The sequence below is a fragment of the Prionailurus bengalensis genome, chromosome C1 (assembly GCF_016509475.1).
Source record: "Prionailurus bengalensis isolate Pbe53 chromosome C1, Fcat_Pben_1.1_paternal_pri, whole genome shotgun sequence".
NCBI classification, from domain to species: domain Eukaryota; kingdom Metazoa; phylum Chordata; class Mammalia; order Carnivora; family Felidae; genus Prionailurus; species Prionailurus bengalensis.
Window position 1 is genome coordinate 16,875,641 of NC_057345.1, and position 27,237 is coordinate 16,902,877.

Consider the following 27,237-nt stretch of genomic DNA (forward strand, 5'->3'; position numbering starts at 1 on the left):
GGGAAATAGATATCAGGTGGGTGTAATTCCCAACACAAAAAGACTGGTCCTGGTCCCGGTAACAAACACCAAGGAAGTTGGAGTCCAGGGAGAAAGGGTTAAGCAGATGTGCAGCAAGATGAGAGTTATATTCTAGAAGCATCTCTCTGATGGGTGGAGGGGAGAAAGGATGCGAAGGAAGCCTTTGAGGGCCTGGGCTGGAGCCAGGGCAGTGGGCAGAGAGCCGTCCCTTGGGGAACGTACCTCCACAGCCCCCCCACTGACCGAAACCTCTCCCCACCCTCAGCCATCCCCTCCGCACCCCAGGCGGTGATCTCCAGTGTCAACGAGACCTCCCTCATGCTAGAGTGGACCCCGCCCCGCGATTCAGGAGGCCGTGAGGATCTCGTCTACAACATCATCTGCAAGAGCTGCGGTTCAGGCCGGGGCGCCTGCACCCGCTGTGGGGACAACGTGCAGTATGCGCCCCGCCAGCTGGGCCTGACCGAGCCGCGCATTTACATCAGTGACCTGCTGGCTCACACCCAGTACACCTTCGAGATCCAGGCCGTGAACGGTGTCACCGACCAGAGCCCCTTCTCGCCTCAGTTCGCCTCCGTGAACATCACCACCAACCAGGCAGGTAAGCACTTCAAATGCACGCCCCGGGGGCGGGGCCGCGCCCTGCTGTGCAAACCAGTATCCCGCCAGCCCTCATCAAAGACCCTCTCACCCCTGTGGAGTGGCTTCTGCTTTTCCAAGGCTGTACTCACCTGGGAGGGTAAGCGTTTACCTGTCTGTTGTCGTGGTGTTCATAATAACCGCTGTCGTTTGGTGGATGTGTGTCGTTGAAGGTAAGTGTGAAGCTGCTATAACAAAAAGGGTTCAGTGGCTTAAAGTTAACACAGAAATTCAGGCTTCTCCCCTGTGAGAGTCCACAGGTGAGCAATCCAGGTTAGTGGGTAGATCGGATCCACTTGGAGACTCGGGGGCCCGGGTTCTTCCGTGTGCGTCAGCGGCCCCCACGCCCCCTGCCTGTGTGCACGACCGACGCTGAGGTGCAGGCCTGTCTGTGCTCCGGCCTGCGGGGAGGGTGGGAGAGAGAGGACGCAGGGCCACAGTAATGTTCCAAGCCGGGTAAGCAGGAGTGGCACCTGTCACTTCTGTGCACCTTCCCCCGGAAAGAGCTTGGTCATGGGGCCTCACCGAACCACGGAGGAGGCCAGGGGATGCGACCCCTCGAAGCCTAACTTAGACCTCTCACAGTGGGCGGTGGGGACACAGCCAGGAGACATCTAGCAGCTTCCACAGGTGTCTTCTGTGAGCCTCCCGCCCCCTCCGGTTCAACTCAGGCAAACTTTCCTCCCTCAGCTCACCTTCCATAATCCTTTCTAGGACCCCACGTCACACCATCTTCTGCCCTACTTCCCTCATGGCAAAAAAAAGTTGCCAAACAAGGCAGTCTCACCACTGCTCCCATTCCTTCCTCAGTCCACTCCACGCAGGCTTCTGGCCCCTTCTCTCCACCAAGACCACTGTCCTCTGGGTCGCCAGTGACCCCCATGTGCCCAGGTCCAGGAGACACTTTCCAGCCTCATCCCCCAACCAAGGGCCACATGAGATTTTCAAGGACCTCATGGGACCTATAGGCTGAAAACTGAGTGTGCCCCTCAGTTATTCAGTCAACAGCCCTTGCCCAGCTTCTGCCGTGAGCATTGTCTGGGGGGCCCTGTCCAAGGAAGAGCCAAGGGAGGCCAGGCTCCAGGAGAAAAGGTGAGTAGGCTACCCACCTTTTCCTTCTGATGTCAAGTGAGACCCACACAGTAAGTGCACAGGGGATCCAGAGATATAGGTCTAGGGAGGCTTCCTGTAAGAGGCAGGATTTGATCTGTAGTTCAAAGGACCAAAAAAATTTTAAGGGAGTGATAGAAAGAAATGTCTTATGGGGCGCCTGGGTGGCTCCATCAGTTAAGCGTCCAGCTTTGGCTCAGGTCATGATCTCATAGTTTGTGGGTTTGAGCCCCACATCAGGCTCTGTGCTGACAGCTTGGAGCCTGGAGCCTGCTTCATATTCTCTGTCTCCCTCTCTCTCTCTGCCCCTCCCCTGCTTATGCTCTGTCTCTCTCTCAAAAATAAATAAAAACATTAAAAAAAAAAAAAAGAATGAGGAAAGGCATGAGCAAGAACATGGAAGGAAAAGGGGCCAACCAGCTCTACTGGCTGAGGGGTACTTTCTATACATGACCTCCCTGCATACCCCCGGCCTCCTTGAGTAGGAGACATCCATGCCCCCATTTGACAGATGATGGTCAGAGAAGTTGAGTCACAAAGCAGGAAGGGTAAGAGACAGGAATTAACTAGGACAAACAGATTGTGCTTGGGCACAATCCAGGGTATGTCCGAGGACACTGGGTTTGATGGCGTGTGAGAGCGAGTGCATGTGTAAGAATGTGTGGGTGCGTCACTGTATGTGTTTGGGCGACCATGTGTTTATGATTGTGATTACATGTTCTGTGGCCATGTGGCTTCTTATTTATACATGCATTCATGAGCATGGGTGTGTCTGAATGGGAGGGGCTTGGAAGGGGGTGTGTTTGAGCACGAGTTTATACGTATGAATGTGGCCCTGCCTCTCTGTGTGTTTGTGTATGAGAAGGAGTATGGTTTTGTTTGTGAATGGTTGTGGTCTCACTGTGGCCAACAGGGCATATTTGTGAGCATGTGCCTGCAGTTCTTGTGGGGTCATGGCTGCATTTCAGCCCCACTCAGATTGGGGATCCGGATGGAGCTGACGCAAGGCAGGCAATCTGAGAGAACCAACAGCTGTTGGTAAAGACACCTCACAGATTATGAAGCCTCAGCTGTGAGGCTGTCCAACTGGACAAAGCTCTGAGGTAGGGAAGCCCAGGCTCCTGGTAGCGGGGGGAATGGAGGTGGAGGAGAGGGAGTTCTTTCCCTGGCTGTAGCAGCCTCCCTTGGACCTATTTGGGAGCCCTGAGGGAGGCCTACTCAAGAAGCCTCAGCTTATTAGCTGCAAGGAGTAGAGTCCGGCTGCTTGAATGGGACCCTAGTTCCCAGAGATTAGAGATGGAACAGAGTGGAAGTGAGAGGCTTCCAGAGGAGAAGGTGCAAGGGGGAGCCCTCAGGATTGAAAGACAAATGCAGTGAGAAACAAGCACTGGGTTCAAACCTGAGTTTGAATCCCAGCTTTGCCATTGATTGGCTGCATGGCCTCGGTGTATCAGTCAGCTATTGCTGTAACAATGCTGCATAACAAAACCACCCCAAAACTTAGTAGTTTACAACAATGAACATTTATTTTCTCACTCACTAGTCTGTGGGGCAGCTAGGGTTTAGCTACTCTGCAGCAGGGCTCTCTATTCTGGGCAGGACTCCAGAATGTGGGTTGGATTCAGTCTGTTCCATATGTCTCCCATTCCCCTTGGACCGGCAGCCACCCAGGCTCGTTTCTCTTATGGTGAATGCTGGGAGCACAAGTGGCCGGGCCAAGCCATGCCACACAAACACATGCCTCTGCTTGGGACACAGTCACCAACAGCAAACGAGCCCTGCAGAGTTACTTGGCAAAGGGTGTGGGTGCACAATCCTGTTCCAAGAGGCAGAGCTGAGATAACTGATCCAACCCATCACACTCGTGAAAATCACTGCCTCCCTCAGGGCCTCCATTTTTCCACCAAATTGTGCATCAGAACTATACGAGAGCTTTTCCAGAACACAAGTTCTTGGCCCTACCTCAGACATGCTAAATCAGAATTCCTGGAGTGGGCTCTAGGAATCTGCATTTGTAACAAGCGGCTCAAGTATTCCTTACCGTGAGACAAACTCGGGAAACCTGGGTCTAAGCGAGTCTAAGCCCCTGTATGCCCTCAAAGCCCTGGGGCTTTCTAGATCACAAACACCCTATGTCCCTCCTCTTTGTTTCAAGCCCCTTGACAAGCTGACTCTCTCACAGATGGTCAGAGCCCAGCTGGGGCCTGTGCAGCCACACCACGCCCTCTGCACATTATCCCCATTTGCCAGATAAGGAAACAGAGACCCGGAGAGATAGAGCCATTTATGCGAAGTCCCACGAGTAAGTGGCCTCAACTAGGATATAAACTCAGAACTATGTGACTGCAAATCTATACTAGAGAAGACACAGTTCCTGCCCTTGGGGATTGATGCCCTGGTTGGAAAGACATGGATACAGCATCTACATTAAAGATGGAATGAATAAGGGCCCAAGGATATATATGGGGAGGTGAGAGAGATCACAGGCAGGAAAGATCATTTCCTCCTGGAGAACGGGAGGAGGGCAAGTCACGGAAGGCTTCCTGGAAGAAGAGGCATTTGAGCTTGGCTTTGGAGAATGGAGAAGCTTGTAAGAAAAAGAGATGGAATCCTGCAGGGAGGAAGGTGTCCCAGGGGAGGGAAGTGCGGGAGGCAAGCCGGAGGGAGAGTTCTTTTTGTTCCTCTGCACGTGTTCCCTCTGCCTGGATTGCTTTTCTCCTCACTCTTCTTTCAGACTTTAGCTCATCTTTATTGGCCTTCCTGACTTGGTCACACCCCCGGCACCATGGCCCTCAAGCTTCCCTGGTTGAGATTTTAGCCTTAGGCCTTTGATCGTGGCGTTCCTGTCTGTCTCCCCCGCCATCAGCACGTGAGGGTACACAATGGCTCTGCTTTTCCTCACCACGGTTTTCCCGGCACCTGGCCAGGGGCACACCACAGTGAATGCTCAGTGAACATTTGCAGAAGGGCTCAGGGAAGCATGGAGTGAGGTGGGGTGTAGAGAATGACGATAGGCTGGAAAGCAAGGCTGGGGACTTGGTTTCCAGACAAATGCATTCAGTGGTCGGTTTTAATCAGACCCTAAAATTCAACATATAAATATCTAACTCATTGCCTTAAAAGGAAAAAGTATTCTTTTTGGGCAAGTGACTGGGCCTTGCTCACACTCCCTTGGCATTCACTGGGGCCAGAGCTGCCTTCTGACTTCATAAAGCCGTCATGCCACCTTCGAACCACGCTCCGCCATCCTGGAACGCCTTTCCGCCCTGTTTTCTCGCGTGCTCTCAGGGCCCCCTGGAGAAAGGAGGCCAGGCTGGGCCGCACATCCCCACTTGAAGGAGGAAGAAACAGGCACGAGGAGAGGCCAAGCATGTGCCCAGGGCCACTCAGCTGGGAAGGGGCAGACGCAGGATGCAGCCTGCCGTCCAGAGTCTGTGGCCCTCGACACAAACAAGCAAGACAACCCGGGCGATGGGAGGGAGGAGCGCGGGCATCGGGGCGGGCGTCCGAAGAGAGCCTCTCTGTGGTGGTGGTATTTAAGCGGAGATCCAAATCACAAGGCGGTGACGGCCTTGCAGACCCGGGGCGCGTGTGGCACTTCTGTAACGTGGGGCTCGTCCTCAGGGACAGCGTCCAGTACTCTTGGCCGTCCTCCGGGGGCTGTGATGGATACCACCTCACCCGGAGCAAGCTCCGGGCAGCCGTGCCCCTGCCCAGTTTGAGACGGGCCGGGAAGGGGGCACACAAACCTGGCTTAGGATCAAGCCTGGATGCTCGCTGGCGCAAAGCCTTAGCCGAGTCACTTAGCCCAACATCTGAAGGCATCTCCTCGTGAGTGTCACCGCCCCTCCTTGCGGGACGGCTGGGATGTTCTGAGGTCATGTCTCAAGGTGCCTCCCAGGCTGCCTGCCTGCAGCAGGCAGAAAGCAGAGCTCGTCTTTCATTCACCCGGGTCATAGTAATGGCTCGCATCTATCGAGTGTTTACTGTGTGCCAGTCCTTGGCGGTGAATCTTCACATCGACTCCATGAGGTGGGTCCTCTTCTTATCCTGTCTCATGGGTGAGGACAGTAAAGCATCGGGAACATAGGGACTTGCCTGCAGTCACCAGGCAGGCAGCGGCACAGTGAGTAACGTCACCGCATATTTGGGGCCCCGTGCTGGCCGGACTGAAGCAGGGGCCCATTCACACCACAGCCTGGCTGGCAAAGGCAGTCTTTGGCATCTCCTATACTCAACAGTAGATTGGCCAGTTAGGAAGCGCCCCTGTTGTCACATCCTAGCGGGTCGTGTGGGCAAAAATGCGTCCTGGGCGCTGAGCTCGGCCCTCGTCCCACACCGCGCTTTCCGAGTTGTGTGACCAGGCTGCATGGGAGACGTCTCTTCTCCGAGCCTCAGTGTCCTCACCTTCAAAATGGGTATTGATCTATCACTGCAGCTTTGCCAGGTGGTGTCCGGATTAGCAATCGTGTAGACAGAGCGCCTAGCACACGGTAAGTACGTGGATAAGACATGTCAGCTAGGCCTCAAACAAAATCGGAAGGTGTCTCAGTTTCCTACTGGTGCTATGACAAAATACCACAAACTCAGCAGCTTAGAATGAGACGCAGCTCCTGCCTCACAGCTCTGTAGGCAGAAGACTAGTCTGGATCCCTTCAGGCCCAAATCAAGCTGTCGGCAGGGCCACATTCCTTTCTGACGGCTCTAAGGGATGATCTGTTTCCTTGCTCGGTCAGGTGCCAGCAGAACTCAGTGCCCCGGGACGGTGGGAGCGAGGTCTCCCTTTCCTTGCCGGCTGGCAGCTGCCCTTAGCCCGCAAGACCCTCTCTCCAGCCCCTGCACGTGGCCCCCCCAACTCAAAAGCTTCAACAGGGCGTCAAGTGTCTTCACGCCCCAGCTCTTGGGTTCTCTGACTCTCCGCTGGGAAACGTTCTCCTCCTTTAAGGGCTCAATAGATTAGATTGGGTCTACCTGGATAATCCAGGATAATCTCCCCATCTCAAGGGCCATAACCTTAATCGCATCGGCAAAGTCCCTGTTGCCACGTAAGGTAACATATTCACAGATTCTGGGATTAGGATGTGGCTATCTTCGGGGGTCTGCCTGTCGTCGAAGGTAACATAAGCCAAATTAAAACACATCAGCATCGGCAGGGGCCCTGCAGGGCAAACCTTTTTTTTTTTTTAGAGAGAGGAAGACCGAAGCCCAGAGAGGTTCCTAAGTAGCTGTCCAGGATGACACAGCAGGTCCGTGGCAGAGCCAGTCTCCAGACCCTGGCCCGGTGTCACGGCCCCTGCCCGTGACACCACTCTACATGGCTTTCTCATGGAAAGACTTTCAACTTTCCAAAGCCCCTTCTGCCAGCGTGTTCTCCTCTGATCCTCCCGCCCTCCTGGGAGGCGGGCATACAGTGGCTTCGTCTCTAGAACTGGCACGAGCGTGTACTCACCTACTTCTCTTCCTGGGGGCCAAGAGGATCAGAAGGAGATATGGGCCAAGAGAGCCCCCAGTGAGGCCCAGGCCTGGGGAAATGAAGAGAGAGGGAGAGGGCACTTCCCTCCCCAGGCCGAGCCCTCTGCACGCATCGGCCTCTTTGATCCCCCCAAGCTTTCTGCGGGGAAGGCACTGCTGGTCTAGAGTAGCAGTTAAGATTGAGTTTGGCTGCATATAACAGGAAGAAAAGTAAGAGATCCTGTTTGACAATCAACCACAACACCAACGGCATAAAAACAAGCATTCACCTAGCTCACAGGTCTCCGGATTAGCCAGGTGGGTTGCGGGGTGGGGGGGAGGGGTGGGCAGGCATATTCATACGTTTGCACTCCCTCTACTCCGGGGTATTTGGCAGCTCTTGGGATATTTTCAGGGCCTTATGGCATGTTTGAGGTTGACTGCTGTCAGACTGTCAGGATGGTCCTGGCTGGGACAACAAGGGCAATAACTCTGTTCTCTGTGTCTCTTCTTCATCAGGTCGGCCTGGGCATGTTCTGATGGCAATCACAGGGAACCAAGACAGCCAGCAGATATATGCAAGGGCTTTTCAAGCTCTGCCTATATCATGTTTGTTTATATCCCATTGGCCAGAGCAAGTCACATGGCTAAGCCTAGAGTTGGGGGGCAGGATTACACAAGTTATAGGGCAAAGAGTATAGATACAATGAGGTGGTTAATAATACAACCAATCTACCATCGTGGCTTAGACAAAACGGAGGTTTATTTTTCTTATATGTAAAGGATGTCAGAAGACAGCAGTTTGGGCAACTCCATGGAATCCTGATGGATCCAGGCCCCCCAGTACACAGCCTCTTGTCCTTTATAGGCCAAAATGGTTACAAGAGCTCCCGCTATCACAGCCATGTTCCAGGCAGCAGGATGGAAGAAAGAGAGTGAGAAGGCTCTTCCCTTTGAAAAGAACTTCCTAGAGGTCCCACATACTACATTAGCTTTATGTCTCATTGGCACACATATTGTCACGTGGCCACTTATAGCTACTACAGAGTTTAGGAATATGTAGTCTTTTATTTGGGCACAATGTGCCTAGCTAAGAACCAAGTTTTGTTAATTTGACAAAGAAAGAATGGGTATTTGGTAGGCAGTAAGTCATATCTGCCACGTCCCATTTTACGAGTGAGGAAGCTGGACTCAGAGTGAAAAGTAACTTGCCTGAGGTCACACAGTCACCTGGGCATTAGAGAGCTAGGATCTGAACCCTGAATGCTGCCTCTTCTCCCTTCGACCACCGTCACCACCATTCAAGAGCCTTTCTGAGCTCTCAGCTACTCACAGGGCTGCTTAAGAGTCTGAACAGCCCAGGGGCACCTGGCTTGCTCAGTTGGAGGATCAGGCGGCTCTCGATCTCAGGGTGGTGAGATCGAGCCCCACGTTAGGTGTAGAGCTTACTTAAATTAAATAAATAAAAATTAAAAAAAAAAAAAAAAAAGAGTCTGAGCAGCCCAGACAGCGACATATGGCCGACGTCCCGTGGCCCCTTACTCTGGACCAAGTCCTATGCTAAGCACTTTACATGCTGGTTTTCATTTAACCTCCCAACATCCATGCCATGGTCCCCATTCTATAGAGGAGAAACTGAGGCACTGAGGGGTGAGATATGCTGCCTTGGCTACCGGATTTGAAGCTTGGGCTGTCACCATCTTGCTAGTCCGGGTGCTGGGGTAGGACTGGGTCCCACTCAGCAGCCAGAGGTAAGATCAAGGCTGTTCAGCAGCCCCCTAGGAGGTGGGCCATTGGATGTTTCCACCATACCAAGCCCAAGGCGTGGCCTTAGCCTGCTCGGATCGTGCTTATGGCTCCCGCCAAGTACTCAGGGAGAAAAAACCAACCTGGGTGCCTGGGTCCTGATCCCGCCTGATCCCACCTGGGTCCTGATCCCACCAGCTAAGGTACCATGGGCAGGAGACTTGACCTGATTCTCGCTTTCCTCATCTGTGAAGCGGATGTGATGAACCCCACTCCATCTGATTGGGTAGCACCCAGCAGGTGCTGTTAAATCTATGCCGAATCAAGGGAAGAATGAATGTGCAGATGAACAGCCACCCTAGACAGGAGCCTTTCTCAGGTTCAAGGAAAGAGATATTATCTCCTAGACCTGATTTTTGTTGTTATGGGTTTTTTTCCCCCAAAAATATATTTCACAAACTGCTACTTCCAAAACACATTAATAGCTGTTATGTGAAAAAGAGGCTCTAAAGCCAAATGAGACCTCAACCACCCGGTTAACCGGGTCTCTCCCCTGCAGGACTTCTCAGAGCCTTGAACAAAGGAGTGTGCAGTATGAGTGTAGCAGGGGGTCTAGAACTCTGTGTTTCTCTGACTTTCTTGGCCACAGAGCTCCTTTGCTTCGTAGAAAAGTGCCACCTTGGCACCAGTTCCCAACTATTCCTTCTTTTCTGTCCACAGCCCTGTTTGGTCCCATCAGAAAGAAACGAGGCCCATTTTCTGGACGTGTTTTATTTGTGGAAATTCTGTTGTGACAGTTATGATCAGGCCACCCAGAATTGCAGTTGGATTGTCAGGAGTTTACTGTATTGCTACAGTCAAAACAGCTCTCCCATTATCCACCGGAAATTCTAGGAGTCTTGTCACGGGGAAGGTGTTCCTGCTAGAGACCCTGGAGAATGCAAGCACAGTAATAATTGACTGTTGTGGCATTGTTGGCTGCCTGGTTGGCAGGAGGCTCCGTGTGACATCGCAAGTGGGCAGGGGCTCTGAGGGAGAGCCAACTGCCCATCATAGAAGCTGCGCTGCCTTCCCCCGGCCGCTGCCGGAAGACATTGCTCCAGGTCCCAACCCCCAAGGTCAGTGACTCAGACAGCCTCCTGAGGGTGCCAGGAAAGGTGAGAGGCTGCCCTTCTTTTTCTCCTTCCTTCCTCCAGTATATTGATGAATGCTTCTTCTGAGCCACACACTGTTCCAGGCACGAGGGATAAAGGGTTGAATAAGAGAGATGAGATCCCTGCCCTCAGATAGTGTTAGTGCTACAAAGTAAAGAAAGCTGGGGGGGAAGGCAAGTGACGGGGGGGGGCAGGGTGGGTGGACAGGGAGTGCTCTCTGCGGAGGGACGGTTTAGCTGAGATGTGAGTGAGGAGGCCATGGAGATCTGGGGGACGAGGTGTCCAGGCAGAAACACTGTGGGGCCAACGCACACATCATCAGAAAAATGATGACCTTGGTGTGATTGGAAACAGAAAGGCGGCCAGTCTGGGTGGCACTTGGGAGTAAAGGAGCAAGTTGCAGGTAGCTGGCAGGTGCCGGGCAGGTGGGCCCTGAGGCCACGTGGGGCATCCGTGCGTCATTCAGGGGGTGGTGGGAAGTCAGGTGCAGTGAAGACGTCACAGATGCAGCGGGATCTGCTACTGGGGCTCGGGGTGGGGTCTCACCCTGCCAGTGCTCAGCGCCTTCTCCCCACTGCTCTAAGCTCCCGGCGTCTCCTTACTGGTGAAAGGGGAAAGGCCAAACACACTCGGGGGTCTCCTTCCTGCCTCAGAGCTCAGGGCTGCGGAGGTCAAGCTGGGCAAGGTCCAAACCCACTCCCTCTTGAAGTAGCCAGGGTCACAGGCCTCCTGTCTTCCTGCCCATCAAAGGCTCCCGGTCCCAGAAGGCTCTGAGAGGCCACCTGACTCAACCCCCTCGTGCCCTGAGAGGGAGACGGGGCACATGCGGAAAGCACTTCCTCAAGTCTCAACTGACGAAGGGACTGGACACTCCCCCAGGGCTCGCTGGGGACAGCAGGGCCCCTGACCACCTGCTCCAGCCAAGCAGGCCCTGCCTGGCCAGGCTCCCCTCTTCCCCTCTCGGCCACAAGCCTCTTTTGTGCTTACTCCCTGGGGCTCCATCTCCTTGCAGGGGTCACAGGGCACCACTGACCCCAGCCCCCTGCCGGTGTGCCCTGCTGGTAATTGAAAATACCAGAATTCCCTGAAGACCAACTTACAGGGAAACCTGATACCCCAGGGTGGGCGGTGGACAGCAGGAGGGATGGGAGAACATCCAGCTGTTCCCTCTTCTCCGCCATTAATCCCCCTGGATTCCAGGAGAAAGGCCAGCCCCGCTTGGCCCCCACTGGCCCGCCTTGATCATCTTCCCAGCAAATGCCGCCTCCTTGCCACGCCCAGGGTTACGGGACTTATGGGATCAGAGCCCGGGTTAGCTGCCTGTAACCCAAGCCTGCCGGCTAAGCCCCCCAAGCCCAGACCCCCATGGCTGTGTGGGACCCGCCCCCATAACAGCTGAGCTCCCGGAGCCGAGGAGGGCCGGGCGGTGGTGGGTAAGGTGAGTCAGCGGGAGCCGAGTGGAGTTAGCTTTGCAGCAACAGGATGGGAGTCGGCCCAGGATGTCCTCAGAGGCCCTCTGAAGTCCCCTGGTTTCCAGACCCCCCTGCTCAGCCTGCATCGGCTGCAGCCAATAGAAGGGAAGGGTGTGTTGGACTTGGGTGGGCCTGGGTTCAAATCCCAGCGTCACCGCCTGATAACCGTGTGACTTTGGGCAAGCAAGTTACTTCCTACCGCAATGCCTCCATTTCCTCTTCTATAAAATGGGTATAGTAAGAATACCAGCCTCATAGGGTTAGTATGAGTGTTAAAGGAGTTCACTATGTAACGCGTTTGGAAAAGCACCTGGCATAGAGTGAACAGGTGAGAGCCAGGTGTGGGCCTTCCTTACGTTTTTCCACTGGGTGTCATGGGGCATACAGGCATTGTCGAGATAACGAGCTCGTATGTCATTTGAGGAGCAGGTTGCCACTCCTTCTGCAGCCCTTCTGTGGCTCCCCAGTGCCTTCAGGACAAGGCAGGCTCCTGGGCAGCCTACAACTTCTTGTCCCCCTGCTTTAAGACCCTCCAGAGCTGCAGGCTCCAGAGGGAGTTAGCCTGGGCTGATGAAAGGGGCAGTCTCTGCAGATGCCAGGCCGTGAGAAGTAATTTGGTGGATGGAAGATCTACTCAACCGGGATTCAGATGGTCGGAGATCTTATGCCAGCCCCTACCTGCTGTGTGATCTTGGATAAGTCACTTTCCTTCTCTGGTCCTACATCTACTACTCCTCAAAGTGTGGTCCACAAACCAGCAGCATCAACTTCCCGAGGAGCTTGTTAGAACCGTGAATCCTCAGGCCCCACCATGTATCTTGGTTGGGGGGGGGGGGTGCCCAGCAATGTGGGTTTTAACAAAGTCTGGTTATCTCCTTATCCCCCCTCAAGTTTGAAAAGTGCAATCATCTTTAGGGATGGGAGGTGAAATCACAGGGAAAGAGGGGAAGGGAACAGCTTTGCCCCTTCTCAGGCCTGCATCACCTTGGCCGAGTCCTGACACCGGGGCTGGGACCCAAGAGCTCCAGCCTGGAGCAGACACTCGTTGTGTGAAACAAATATGCTTTCTCCCCTTAGGCTGCGAGTGCCTGGAAGGCAGGGACTCTGAGGGTTCCTCTCTTGGGCCCCAGAACCCGGCGTCATGCTGGCATCATAGCAATTCTGTGAATTGACATCTTTTTTCCAGCTTTATTGAGATATCATTGACATATAACATGTGAAAGTTTAAGGTATATGATGTGATGTCTTGATACATGTATATATTGCAAAATGATTACCACAGTAAGGTTAGTTAGCACCTCCATCCGACCGCTCACGTAACTGCCATCTTTGGGTGTGTGGTTATAACACTTAAGATCTGCTCTCTTTACGACTTAACTGTTACGCACTACAGGATTGTTTATTATAATCACCAAGCTATCCGTGAGCTCCCCAGAACTTCTTAGAGCTAGAAGTTTATACCCTTTGACCAGCATGTCCTGGCCCACAGCCCCTGGTACCACCCTACCCAGTTGAGATGTTCGCTTGTTTGTTTCTATTTGTTTGTTAAGGAAGTTTTACGCCCGGTGTGGGGCTCAAACTCACAACCCCAAGATCAAGAGTCGCGTGCTCCACTGACTGAGCCAGCCAAGTGCCCCTGGAAATGTTTTTAATGATATCTCCCTCCTGCTGGTGCCAGGCACCGTGGTGAACTCTGTACACGTATTTCTCCTTTTATGCTCATAGCATCATTGCCAGGTAAGGGTCCCCATGTGACAGGTGTGGAAACTGAGGCTCAGAGAGGTTGAGAGAGCTTGCTGAAGGTCACGGCATGGGGGGAGGGGAGGGATGAGGATTTGCCGGCAGTCCGATTCCACCCTCCGGCTCCCAACCACCAAGCCGGACCCCCTTCCTGGGGCTGGATTGGAACCTTCCCACCAGGGAAGATTCTACGAGTCTCTGCGGAAAGCGCCAGGTGACTGAGTTCACGTAGTTGTGGCTTAATGGCAATACTGCTCACCCAGGCTTGTGGGTGCTGTGTGTGTCCGATGCTGCACAGATACGACGGACGTGCAGCGATGGCACGCTGTCAGTGGAAGCGGGCTGCAGCAGGCGGGAGAGGAGGGTGGACAACCTGGCCTCACGGGGGAGCCGGGGCCTCCGGCAGTCCAGAAGAACAGGGTGCTCAGCTCCACACAGAGGCAGCTCCGAAGGGAGAGACGGGGCTGGGCTGGACACGGGGTCAGAGAATGAGGGCACAGTTGCAGGGACTGCTCTGAGGGCCAGCAGGGAGCATAGCTGGGGGCAGGATAGCTCAGCTCCAGGCCCAACTGAGCTTGTCACTAGCTGTGTGACCTTGGGGAAGTCACCATGCTTCTCTAGCCTCAGTCTCCTCTTCTGCAGATTGTGGATCTTAACCCCCATCCCACATTGTTGTCGAGAGAACCGAATCAGGTGACACGGGGCAGCTGCTCAGTGCACAGTGGCAACACCCCAGTGACCCTGGTGAACGCTCACAGCCACGCTGAGCTTTGGACAGGATCTCAAACACCCGCTCCCCACGACAGCCCTCAGGGGGCACGTTGCCCTCAGGCCCATTTTACAGATGAGGAAACTGGGACACTGAGAGCTCTGACTGCCCCTCCTTTGTGCTCTGACAATTAACCTCATCAATTTCTGGTGAGCATTTGGCCGGAGCCGGGCTGACGGCTCAGTAGCAAGTGCTGTACTAGTGAAGAGCCTGAGGTGCCGGGTTCAAGTCTAGCCTCCACGGCCTTGCTGCATGACCCTTGAGCAGACTATGCAATAGCTCTGAGCCTCAGTTTCCCCCTCTGTAAACTGGGGATACTAATAGCCCCTAGCTAATAGGGCAGTTGTGAGAATTCTCTGCTTCACCTATGTTAATAGGCGTAAAGAGCCTGGAACAGCGCTGGGAACAGAGTAGGGGCTCAATAAGTGTTAGGTTAGTGGCTTTATCATTGCTATTACTATACACATCTGCACAGCCCTGAAAGTCCTTCAAGCGACTTCGTGGGGCAGGAGAAACATCACTTCCCGTCGCTAGGCATCTGGTGAGAATGCGTTGCTTTGCGTGGCCACTTACTATCTGGATAGCCTCAGGCAAGACACTTTACTCTGGTTCTCAGGCTTCCCATCTGCCAAATGGGCCGAAGGAGGTCTGCTTCCTAGGCTGTTGTGAGGATTAAATGAGGTAATATGCACGTCCACATGGGCATAGCACAGGGCCCAGCGTGTAGTAGGGCCCCTTAGCTCACGTTGGGGTCTCCTGATTCTCTGGGAAGCAATAAGGAAGACAGAGTACCCCTGTTTGACTGAGGGAGAAACTGCAGGGAGCAGGGGCCTGATCTTCCCAAGAGGCCTGCTGCCCCAGCAGGGCTAGGGCCAAGCTGAGAGCCAGACAGCACTCTTATAGTGCAGAAAGAACAGAGGCTTGTCAGCGATGCCTGGACCAAGCTCCAAGTCAAAGGTCACAGTGCTGCCACCCTGTCTCGGGTGTCTTGGGTCAGTTTCCCACAGGTACTTGGCGCTGGAGGGAAGCCAGACCCGCTCAGACTCACGCTGGCCTCTGGGCTGATCCAACTCCAGGCGGAGGGCTGCCCAGGAAGAACAGGCAGGCAAGGAGCGTTCGAGCTGCAGGACCCCAGGGACCTTCCAGCCTGTTCATGGTCCAGAGGAAGAGGCCAGCTCCAGAGGTGGGAGACAGCTTGCCTAAGGTCACACAGTCAGCGAGTAGCAGGCCAGAGAGCAGAGCCTGGGTCTTCTAACCAACACCCCGGGGAGGAAGGGACAGAAACAGAGCAGCGACTGGGTGAGCTTCGGGTCCCGATGAGCTCCTACCGGCTGCTACTCCACACTCAGATCGGGACAAAGCCGCTGAGAAGCAAGATTGGGGTGAGGGGGAAAAGGGTCCCTCTCACCCTTCAGACACCCTGGTGTGGGCCGAGACAGGGCATCTGCTGGTCACACACTTGCCCAAGATGCTCCCTTCACCCTGGTGAGTGCTCAGCCCCTCCCAAGACCATGAAAACATTGAGCCCAGAAAGGCAGGGAGGCTCACTGCAGTGAGGAGTGACCGCCTAGGGAGGGGCTGTGTCAGGAATCCACCCCTGCTCTGTCCAATCATGGGGCAAACACTGCATTAGCAGACCTGGGTTCAAATCCCAGCTCCCCTGCTGAGGGTGTGGGGGCGCTGGGATCTCAGGAGCCCCTTGCCCCTCTGAACTTCGGTTTCTTCCCCTGTCAGTGGGGCTAATACTGCTCCCTCACCAACGGTCAGCTCAGGAGACACATGTGAAGGGCCCAGGGCCGTGGTTGACACATAGTAGGTTTGGTCTATTTGAGAAGGAGGCAAGAGACACGGGCCTGGGTGCCTCATGAAGTCAGGAATCAATAAAAGGGCATGTGATCTTGGGCAGCTCACAACCCTTCTCCGGACCTCAGTTTCCACATCAGTAAGATGCAGGAATGAGGTTAAGTTATTTCTCAGAAGGCTCCAGCACTAAACAAGCCGCCCCTGACTTCCTGTCTCCTTGGTTTAACCACCCTCCGTGATGGCTCTAGCAACACTAGGGGGAGGGAAGGAGGGATTGATCTTATTGAGGTTTACATCCAGTTAACCATTTTATTTTTTTTTTTAAGTTTGTTATCTTGAGAGAGAGAGAAAGTGCAAGCAGGGGAGGGGCATAGAGAGAGGGAGGGAGAGAAAATCCCAAGCAGGCTCTGCGCTGTCCTCACAGAGCCCGATGCGAGACTCGAACTCATGCCCCACGAGATCATGACCTGAACCAAAATCAACAGTTGGATGCTTCACCGACTGAACCCCCCAGGCCCGCCTGCAATTAACCATTTTAATGTGTACAATTCCGTGGCGTTTAGTACATTCACAGGATTGTGTGACCACCGCCTCTGTCTAGGCCCAAAACATTCTCATCGCCCCAGAGGAAAACCTACGCTCGACATTCTCTGTTTCTCCCCTACCCTCAGCCCTGGCAACCGCCAGCTGCTTGCTCTCTGGATTTACCTGTTCTGAATTATTTCACATAAATGGAATCATAAAATATGTGACCTCTGTGCCTGTCTTTCACTTTGCATGTTTTTGAACTTCATCTGCGTTGTAGCACGTGTCAGTACTTGCTTCGTTTTTATGGCTAAATACTCTTCTATGGTATGTGTATACCATCGTGTGTGTGTCCGTTTGTCTGTCGGTGGGCATTTGGGTTGTTCCCCTCCTTGGGCTGTTGTGAATAATACTGCCGTTATGTGTACTGACATAGGAGTGCAAATGCTGGGTAATTCTACATTTAGCTATTTTTTTTTAATATTTATTTATTTTTGAGACAGAGAGAGACAGAGCATGAATGGGGGAGGGGCAGAGAGAGAGGGAGACACAGAATCGGAAACAGGCTCCAGGCTCTGAGCTGTCCGCACAGAGCCCAACACGGGGCTCGAACTCACGGACCGCGAGATCATGACCTGAGCCGAAGTCGGACGCTCAACCGACTGAGCCACCCAGGCGCCCCTCCATTTAACTATTTTTAAAACTTTTTTTAATGTTTATTTATTTTTGAGAGAGAGAGACAGAGTGCAAGTGGGGGAGAGGCAGAGAGAGAGGGAGACACAGAATCCGAGGCAGGCTCCAGGCTCTGAGCGGTCAGCACAGAGCCGGACGCGGAGCTCGAACCCACGAACCGCAAGATCATGACCTGAGCCGAAGTCGGACGCTTAACCGACTGAGCCACCCAGGTGCCCCATTAACTTTTTTTTAAGCTTATTTATTTATTTTAAGAGAGAGAGAGAGAGAGAGAGAGAGAGAGAGAGAGAGCGTCCACGAACATGGGGGAAGGGCAGAGAGAGGGAGAGAGAGAATCCCAAGCAGGCTCCATGGCTCAGACCTACAAACCGTGAGATTGTGGTCTGAGCTGAAAACAAGAGTCAGACGCTTAACCACCTGAGCCACCAGGCACCCCTACATTTGATTTTTTAAGTAACTGCCGAACTGTTTTCCATAGTAGCTATGGATTTATTTTTATGTATTTATTTTTGGTAGTCATTTTTCTTCAATGCTGAGGGCGCATAGTAGGCCCTCGGTGCACATTCGCTGGAGGAACAAACGAATCTCCCACCCTCTCTGCTCCCCTCTCCCAGAGCCCCATCACCATGTCTTGGGTCTGTAAGTTCCCTAGTCCAATAGACTGTAAGTTCCGAGAGAGAATGAACACCTTTCATCCAAACACTTTGAGCCAGGCCAGAGAAGGGCCCAGTGCATCTGTCTCTCACTCGGTGCGGCTTGAGCTCCCCAGGGATGGCCAGAATTGTCAGTGTCTGAAATCTGAAGGTGCAGCACCCACGGCCCTGCACAAGTCCTGCTGGCCCCCGTCAGCCCCCTAGGCAGGCTGTGTGGCCTCAGCCAGATGCCGTCCCCTCTCTGATCCCACACTCTGTCTGGGCACCTCTAGAGTTGGGACAGGATCTGTATGTACCCTCTCACTGCTGCTCCTGACCCTTGGCCTCTGGCCTGTCTTCCAGCTCCGTCGGCTGTGTCCATCATGCACCCGGTGAGCCGCACGGTGGACAGCATCACCCTGTCGTGGTCCCAGCCTGACCAGCCCAACGGCGTCATCCTGGACTATGAGCTGCAGTACTATGAGAAGGTACCTGTGCTCCTGGGCCCACTCCCCACCTCCACACCCCTGGGCCTGCGGTTCTACCCTCCTCCGAGACTGGACACCCTGGTACAGCAGAAAGAGCACTGGCCTCAGAGTCAAGCTGCCTGGCTCAATTCTGACTCCAGTCCTCCCCAGCTGGGAGACCTCAGGCAGGTGCCTTGACCTCTCCGAGTTGCGCTTTTCTGGTCTGGGGCATCAGGCCAGCAATCTCGGTAAAATGCAATGGTCGGGGCCCTTTCCTCACCAGGACCCCCTTCCTCTTGACTTCAGTGGGCCTGATGTTCTGAAAGAGCTGGTTTCCCAGAAAGCTTCCCCCATTCTGAAGCAGAGATTTGAAAGTGCTCCAGACAGCTCTGTACGGGGCAGGAGTGGAGCCTCCTCCCCGTGTTGCTCTGATTCCAGCTACAACACTTGTTTCCATTTGCCGGGGTGCCACTTGTAGCGGGAGAGAGCGCTTTCTCTTTGAGCTTTTAATTCAGACCTTTAATTCTCTCTCAGGGACCCCTAGGACCCAGGGACCAAGGGTTAGAAGCCGCTGGTGTCGTAGAAGGAGCATTGGACTGGGAGTGAGAAGCCATAGGTTCAGGTCCCAGCTCCAACCATAACAGCTGTGTGACCTTGGGCAGCCATCTCTCTCTCTCCGAACCTCAGTTGCCTCCTGTGTCCAATGCAAACAAGATTGCCTCTCTTGTTGGCAAGACTGGGGGCTGCACAGGTCAAGGAGAAAAGGCAGGGACAGTACCCAGAATGGCTCCCGGCCCTAACAGAGTGTACTTTCCTTCCTCCCTTCTGCCCTGCCTTTTGCATGGTGGGCAAGAGCTACACAACATGAGGCCAGGCGAGGCCAGTACATTTGAACATGGGGCCTGCACGGTGTAGGGGCCAGGGGGTGGATGGAGCAGCTGGACATCAGAGGCTCAGAAAACTCTCTTTTTGAGTGGAGACTTTTCTTACCTGCGGCCTAAAGCATCAAACGGCCACAGAGGCTGGAAGAGCCCCTGGGAAAGGTGTCACTTGGATCTCATTCAGACTAAAGTGTAAATGACTACAGAAAGTGCTTTAGTTGAGGGTTGGGAACTGGAAATGAATAGAAAGTCTCTCTGTAAGGGTTGAGAGGAAAAGAGGTGGAAACAGTACCAGCCACCACTGCTGGAGCCCAGCCTTCGGAGGCCCAGCCCCGCCCTTCCACTCTGTTAACTGCCGGCTCAGCCAAACTCTGGTGAGCCTCGAGACGTTTTCAAACACCTATCCAGCCTCACCCAGCCGGTCTGTGATTGCTTGTTTCCTCGCTCATCCTTTGCTCTAGGCAGTGCATTCTGAGAAGCCAGGGACCACATCTGTCCCATTCACCATCTTCTCCCCGATACCCTGGGCCCAGCACCAAAGAGACACTTGAGAAATATTGGTTGAATGGATAAGTGAATGAATGCCCTCCCACGGCCTCCAGAGTGGGGACCTTGCCTTACCTCTGCCATTTCCCCAGCCTGGCACACAGTAGGTGCTCACGAGGTGCTGCTGGATGGCCCAAGGTGAGGACAATGTGAGGGAAGCAGCCCCACCCCTCACTGGGCCCTGGAGGGCCTGGAAGGAGCCAGGCATCCTGTAGCCTTAGCCAGACCAGCTGCTCCCAGGCCCAGGAAGCCCCAGGCCCTACAGAAGCCAGCATTTCCACCCCCTGTGGCGGGGACAGTTCAGCACCTCAGAATTCAAGAAAGAAAGGGGGGAAAAAAAAACCTAATTAAGAAGCTTTATGATTAAACGAAACTGAAAGTGTTTGTCCCCAAAGACTAGAGCGGAAATGAGGAATCCCGGCGCGGGTCCTGCCTACGACCCATTTCCTACCGAGGCGGGAGGGGCTGTGGAGGCTGATGGAGGTGTGAACCAGGAGGCGGCTCTGCCCTACTTTCTGCCGCTGCCCCGCATCCCCAGGCCCCCGCCGAGGTGGCAGGCCCAGCAAGCCCTGCAGCGGCCGCGGCCACCACCTGTTCGCGTTTCATGAGCACAGAGCACGTGCCAAGCACGCCACCTCCGTCGTCTCGTTCCTCCTTGCAGCAAGGCCATTCACCCCCCTGGACGGGAGTGGAAACTGAGGCACGGAGAAGGTGTGTGACCTGTTCAAGACCACCCAGCTGCTAAGTGGCAGAGAAAACAGGATTTGGGCCTGCGTTCTCACTCTTCGCCTGGCTCTCCGGCTTCCTCCCTCCCCTTTCACCCTCCCAGGGGTGCTTCTGGGATGACTGTTAAAGGGTGGACAGGGCCAGGCTCTGAGGGGGGATCTTAGATACACATGGCGAGAGAGGGACAAGCCTCAGGTACGGCTGTGATGAGACATGGCGCTGCCCTGTCAGCCCCTCCTGCTGGGCCTGGGGTGCAGTGAGGGGCAGCCTGGAATCTGCCAATGGGAGAAATGGACACTGGTTCATTCAATATTTGCTGTCACCAACTTTGGGCTGGGCCCTGGGCTGGGTGCTGGGAGTACTGAGATTAGCCAGACATGCCCAGAGGCCTCAGGGCCTTCACCGTCCAGGGGAAAAGACACCTCCAGACACAAATAGCCATGAGACGGGCGTGACACAGCCACAGAAGGGCAGGCAAAGATCTGTCAAGGCACCAAGGAGGGACCCATGGTCTGAGTATAAGTGAGGGGAAGTCTTCATTCCAGTGACATTTGAGCTGAGCCTCAAAAGTTGCTAGGAGTTCACCAGACAGACAAGTGATGAGAGCAAAGTCATTCCAGACAGCAGAAACAAGACACGCAAAGGCCCTGGGGCAGGAGAAGGCAAGTGTGGAGGAGCAATATGAACAAGGGAGAGATTAGCGGGGAAAGAGTTGGAGAGGGAGGCAGGGCTGGGTTGTGGTGGGCCTTCCATGCCTTTGGAGTCTGGATTTAATTTAAAGTACTATGGGAAGCCGGTGGAAGGTTCTGGAATGATGTGATCTGACTCCGATTACGTTTAAGATCCCTGTATCTTGCTGTGTGGAAAACAGAGTATAAGGGGGTCCTGGAGACACAGACCCTTTTGAGGGCTCTCGTGGGACACCGAGTGAGAAATGATAGTGGCATGATGGAGTAAGGGCCAGCAGCACAGATGGTGAGATTCAGACAACCTTTTGAAACTCAGGGGACCAGGGAAGTGTGAAGGACAACTCCCAGTGGATGGTGGTGCCTTTTCCTGGGGCCAGTGTGGGTTCGCGATTTGTAGGTGTAGGTATGGTGCTTGCCAGCAGTGGAAAGGTATAGCCAAGAACAGACAGGAGAGTGTGCAGAGGAAAAAGAAATGGACGGATAGAATCAGGAGAGTGTGGCAGAATTAAGGGGAGAAGGAAAAAGGAGTTGATGAAAATGTCAGAGGAGATGCCAGCACAGGGGTAGGAGCAGTCTCGGTCCCCAACCTCTCAGGCTTCCTAGGTCAACCTGGCTGTCCCATCAGGGAGGGACCTCCAGGATGCAAGATGGCTTCTGACAAGTCCACAGCCAGCTCTTACCTAACACTTGGGAATCCTCCTGATGCCTGCAATTGATCTCTTTAATGAATGCTCCAAATCTTCCCAGGTAGGGAAGTTAGGCACTGAGCCTTGCAGTCCCGTGTGGGCCCCACCGCCACTATCTTTTCCTTCTTTAGAAAGGGCTCTTTTTGGAGCGGGCTCTCCATTTGGCCTTTCCCCAGCTCCACTGGGATTTCCCAGCCTGCCCGGAGCCCGGAGCTAAAAAACCACTTTGCTGGAAGGCTCCTGGATGCCGCTGACAAATGGTGTTGGCCAGACCAGGGCTGGCTGTTTCCATCGGTTCCAGCGTCCTGGGGGAGGTGGCCTCCTTTGGCAGCTGCACCAAAGCACACAGGTTCGTGCTCCCTTTGGCTCCCCCAGAGCTCCGGGAGAAGATTCATTTGTGAGGCCACCTATGGCAGACAGGTCCCTATAGGCCTCATCGATTGGTGTTTATTCAACAGAAATTTTTAGCTGGCAGAGCAAAGGGGAAGAGAAGGTGGGGGAGGCGGGGAAGAGAAGGTGGGGGAGGCGGGGATGAACAGTGAAAGTCCAGGCTGCATAGGTCTCTGCCCAGTGTACGTGGAGTGGTACCTACATGGAGAGGTCTCTTCACTCACTCATTTATTCTTGCATCCATTCATCCATTTAATGACCATTGAGGAAGGCTTGCTCTGTCATGGCATCGATAACTGTGATGGCCAATGTTTGTGAAGTCCTTATGTGTACCAGAAACGATACTAAAAGCTTTGCCCGTTTTTTTTTTCCTGTTGAATCTCCATACCCACTCTGTGTGGCCTATAGTATTTTATCCCATTTTAAAGATGAGAAGACCGAGTCTCATAGGGCTTAAGAAATGCTCCCAGTGCCTCATTGGCCCATAGTCTTGGGGTAAGGATTTTTGAGCTGAGGACTGGTAGATTTCATACTAGATGTCTTCTCCTAACCTGTCAGTGCTTAGTCCTTATTCAGGTAAAGGTGTTCCAGCCACGAGGGAGGAGGTAGGGGGCTCTAGAGCAGCTCCTTTGTGCCAGACACTGCCTGATCACATTTCATCTTTACAACAGCCCTGGGAGGTTGGCATTTAGTGTTCCTTTCCTGAAGTAGAAAACAGGGGCTCAGGGGAGGGAAGAGTCTTTCCCAAGGTCACAATGCAAGCAAGTGGAAGAATCTGCCTTTGAAATGACTTCCCAATCCCCCGCTCTGTCCTGTTCCCGCTTTAGAGAAGGGATCTGCTAGTTTCTTTCCTCAATCGGAGGCACCTGTGCCACTGGCAGTTACCTCGCATCGCCATCCTACAATCTGGAACTTAAAACTTCCATCCTCTCTGAGTGGACACCCACCCACTCAGGCTGCAGAATCCGAGCAGATTCCGTGTTGGCTGGTGGCACCTAGTGGGCAATCTTGGTACTGCAACCTGGGTTCGTAGGTTGTCGAACGGTCTATCCTGTTTTTCATTTGTCGCTGGCGGTAGTTAGTGAGCACCTACTGTGTGCTGAGCCTGGGGGTCCCGGAGATGGATGGGACAAGGTGTCTGCCCTCAGGAAACCCACAGTCCTTAGAGAAGTCACGTGCATATCGGAACAACAGGTGGGAGAGGAGAAAACGGACCTGCAAATCTTTTCTGGGACATCTGGGAAGTCTCTGCAGCAAATGTGGTACTTGTACTGAGTCTCGATGAATAGGGAACTGCCAGGCAGATGGAGAATGGATATTTCAGATAGAAGAAACAGCACTTGCAAAGTATCAGAGTGTCCAGGGAAGGTAGGGTTGCCAAATAAAATATAGGACACCAATTACATTTAAATTTTTTTAAATAATTTTTTAGTATAAGTATGTTTTAAATATTGCATGGGGAAACTTATACAAAAAAAACCCACCCTATTCATTGTTTATCTGAAATTCAGATTTAACTGAGCATCTTGTATTTTTATTTGCTAAATCTAGCAGTCCTACCAAGAAAGGGAAGGGAAGCATTTGGGTATGACTGGAGCCTGGAGGACCCTTGGGGGGGGGGGGGGTGGCAGGAAAGACTGGCAAAGGGCAAGTCATGAAGGGTCTGGAAAGCCAAGCTAAGGAGTACAGCCTTTACCCTGGGGGCATTGGAACAGGTCTCTTTGTTCAGGCCTCTGTGCTCAGTCCAGGGAAACAAAACACAGCCACTTCCTTCAAGAGTTTACAGTCAAGATTGTGAGATCAGCCTGAGCCCAGGATAAGGGGGTGGAACAGAAACCCCTCCTGGGGCGTCCACAGCAAGTGCTCCAGGGCTCAGAGGAGGGGAAGCACATCTGGCTGAGAGGTCAAACAGGCTTCCTGGAGGAGGGGGCAGAGGAGCGGACTCAGGAAAAGAGGCTTCCTAGGTGCTGCTGCCCCCTGGGAAGGGTGAGGGGGTTGGGAGGAGGCACTTGCAGATCAGCCCTTGTCCAGCCCCCACATCCCATGTCTCACCTCCTTGCCTTTGCACCTGGTGCTCCTGGCCAAGAATGCCCTCCCCTTTTTGACGTGGGTGACTTCTGTTTGTTCTTTAAAATTCCATTACGTAAGCCCCACTCTGCAGATAGCTTTCCTGGACTTCACCCGATGTCCCCCACCCAGGTGAGGTCCCATGTTCGTTGTGCTCACACTACCAATATCCACGTTTTATACATATGGATTCATTTTATTCTCTAAACAATCCTCTGAGGTAGCTGCCATTATTATTGTCCCCATTTACAGATGAAGAAAAGGAGGCAAGAGAGGTTAAGAAACTTGCCCAAGGTCACAAAGATAATAAGTAATAGAGTCAGGACTTGAACCCAGGAAGTCTGGCTCCAGTTTGTGATTTTTTTTTTAACATTTGTTTTAAGTTTATTTATTCTGAGAGAAGGAAAGAGAGCATGAGCCAGGGAGGGGCAGCAAGAGAGGGAGAGAGAGAACCCCAAGCAGGCTCCACACTGTCAGCACAGAGCCCAATGCGGGGCTCAGTCTCACCACCCATGAGATCATGACCTGAGCTGAAAGCGAGAGTTGGATGCTCAACCGAATGAGCCACCCAGGCGCCCCCCCCAGTTTGTGATCTTAACTTCCATGCTATGATTCCTGAAATAACATTGCGCCCACTGAATTTAATTGTCTTGAGAGAGTTTTTTCAAGGGCTCTGTGCATTGCACGTGTGTATGATTGGCACGTACAATCAGGTGGGCATTTTTCTGCACAAAGGCTCCTAGCTTCCATCAACTTCTCAGAGGGGTTCATGATCCTCAAGGTTGAAGTCTCCACACTGCTTTCCTGAACTGAGCTCTGTGAACCCAGTGCCTGTGCCTTAGTCCCTTGGAGTCCCCAGGGCCAAGTGCAAAGAGGGTGTTTGGGGAAAGTTTGAAGGGTAGCTGACAGATGCCCGAATGAGCATCATCTAGATTGGCAGACAGCTGCATCCAACTCAACCACATCCCCATTCCCACAGCAGCTAATCTGTGCCTTGTCCTGTGCTCCTTGGGTCACCCTGGGCAGTGCTCAGGTCAGAACTGGCATTCTGCGGGGTGCCTGGGGGGCTCAGTCGGTTAAGTGTCCGACTTTGGCTCAGGTCATGATCTCACAGTTCGTGGGTTCCAGCCCCGCGTCTGGCTCTGTGCTGACAGCTCAGAGCCTGGAGCCTGCTTCCGATTCTGTGTCTCCCTGTCTCTCTGCCCCTCCCTCCCTCACACTCTGTCTGTCTCTCTCTCTCTCAAAGAATAAATAAACATTTAAAAAAGGGGGGGCACCTGGGTGGCTCAGTTGGTTAAGTGACCGACTTGAGCTCAGGTCATGATCTCACTGTTTGTGGGTTCGAGCCTCGCGTTGGGCTCTGTGCTGACAGCTTGGAGCCTGCTTTGGATTCTGTGTCTCCCTCTCTCTCTGTTCCCACCCTGCTTGCAGTCTGTCTCTCTCTCAAAAATAAATAAAGATTTTTTTATAAATAGATAAACAAACAAACAAACTTAAAAAAAAAAGAATTGGTGTTCTGCATCTCTCAAAGGAAAGAACATTAGGTCCTGGGTACTCAAAGCCTTGGACATTAGAGGTAGCTCCATGTACTCCATTGTTTTCTTTCTTTTTTTTTTTTAAGCTTATTTATTTTGAGGAGGGATGTAGGGGCAGAGAAAGAGAGGGAGAGAGAGAATCCTAAGTAGGTTCCACACTATCAATGCAGAGCCTGACACAGGGCTCAAACTTACAAACTGTGAGATCATGACCTAAGCCAAAATCAAGACTCAGATGCTTAACTGACTGAGCCACACAGGCACCCCTACGAACCTGCTTTTGAGTTCCAAAGCAGCCACCAACTAATATGTGACTTTGAGCATCATTTTCCCTGTCTGGGCCTTAAATGTTGCCTCACTCGAGTGTGCTGTGGCTGAACAGGGGTCCTTGCACTTAACCTATCAAGGCATAGGGCAGGGAAGTAGCTGCGGAAGTGGGTAAGGGAGGCCCTCTTCCTGCTGTCTCCCAAGAACTCACAACCTAGACCTCAGAGTCTGCACATAGTGACCCCTCAGCATCTGTGTATCAGTCAGCTATCACTGAGGATAATGCTGCAAAATACACAATCCCCTAAATACGATGGCTTCCAAGTGGCTATTTTTCTTGGTCATTGGTTGGAGTCTGCAAGTCAACTGAGGTGGCCCTGTTTCAGCATAGGAATTAGGTCAAGATCTTCCTTACATGTTTCTCATTCTGGAACCAGCCGCTACCCAGGTTAAGTCCCATCATGGCAGAAGGCAGGAGCACAAGAGGCCAAGCCAACTCAACAAGCACATATAAAACCTCTGCTTGCATCATGTCCTCTAGAATGTTCCATGGGCCAAAACAAGACCATGGACAAATTTGGCATCCACAAGGAAGAGAAATACACTCTGCCTTCTTTTGTGGGAGGTGTTGGGAAGTCACATGCAAAAAGTGTGGGTGTGCAATTTAGTCACAGGGAGAGAATGAAGAATTGGAAACCACAGATGTTTATCCAGTGACCAACCCCCCCCCCCCACCACAAGTGGCAGGAGTGGGCACTGGGCTCTGGGCCCACCGTGGGCAACAACCTTGCTAATGGTCTTCTCTGTTCCTCGGCAGGAGCTCAGTGAGTACAACGCCACAGCCATAAAAAGCCCCACCAACACGGTCACTGTGCAGGGCCTCAAAGCCGGCGCCATCTATGTCTTCCAGGTGCGGGCACGCACTGTGGCAGGCTACGGGCGCTACAGTGGCAAGATGTACTTCCAGACCATGACAGAAGGTAAGCAGCATCCAGAGGGCAAGAGGCGGGCACTGACTCCACAAACAGAATACATGTAAAGGCAACTGCTCCTTCAACGTGCCTTTGCACAAATTAGAAAAGGCGCCCCCTCTTCTAGATGTCAACCTTCCCTGCTGGTTGGGAACCAGTCATACAGAGGTGCTATTTTCTGTGATTTGGAAAGCATAGGGGCCTCCATTGCTATCGTGTCAGCCACTCCCTTTCACAGGACTCTCAGGAGCTCAGCC

At 53.2% G+C, this 27,237-nt stretch overlaps 1 protein-coding gene across 5 annotated transcripts in view; it reads left to right on the forward strand.

Annotated features, from left to right (window-relative positions):
- The window catches only part of EPHB2 (EPH receptor B2), a 194,431-nt gene that overhangs the window by 142,724 nt on the left and 24,470 nt on the right, over positions 1–27,237 (forward strand). For 4 of the 5 annotated variants that reach the window (XM_043574057.1, XM_043574054.1, XM_043574056.1 and 1 more), the window contains exons 5-7: positions 287–622; positions 18,119–18,243; positions 26,827–26,989. In XM_043574057.1, coding sequence (XP_043429992.1) covers positions 287–622; positions 18,119–18,243; positions 26,827–26,989 — 624 coding nt within the window. The remainder of the gene's footprint in view (positions 1–286; positions 623–18,118; positions 18,244–26,826; positions 26,990–27,237) is intronic. The other variant, XM_043574058.1, reaches the window with a different exon arrangement.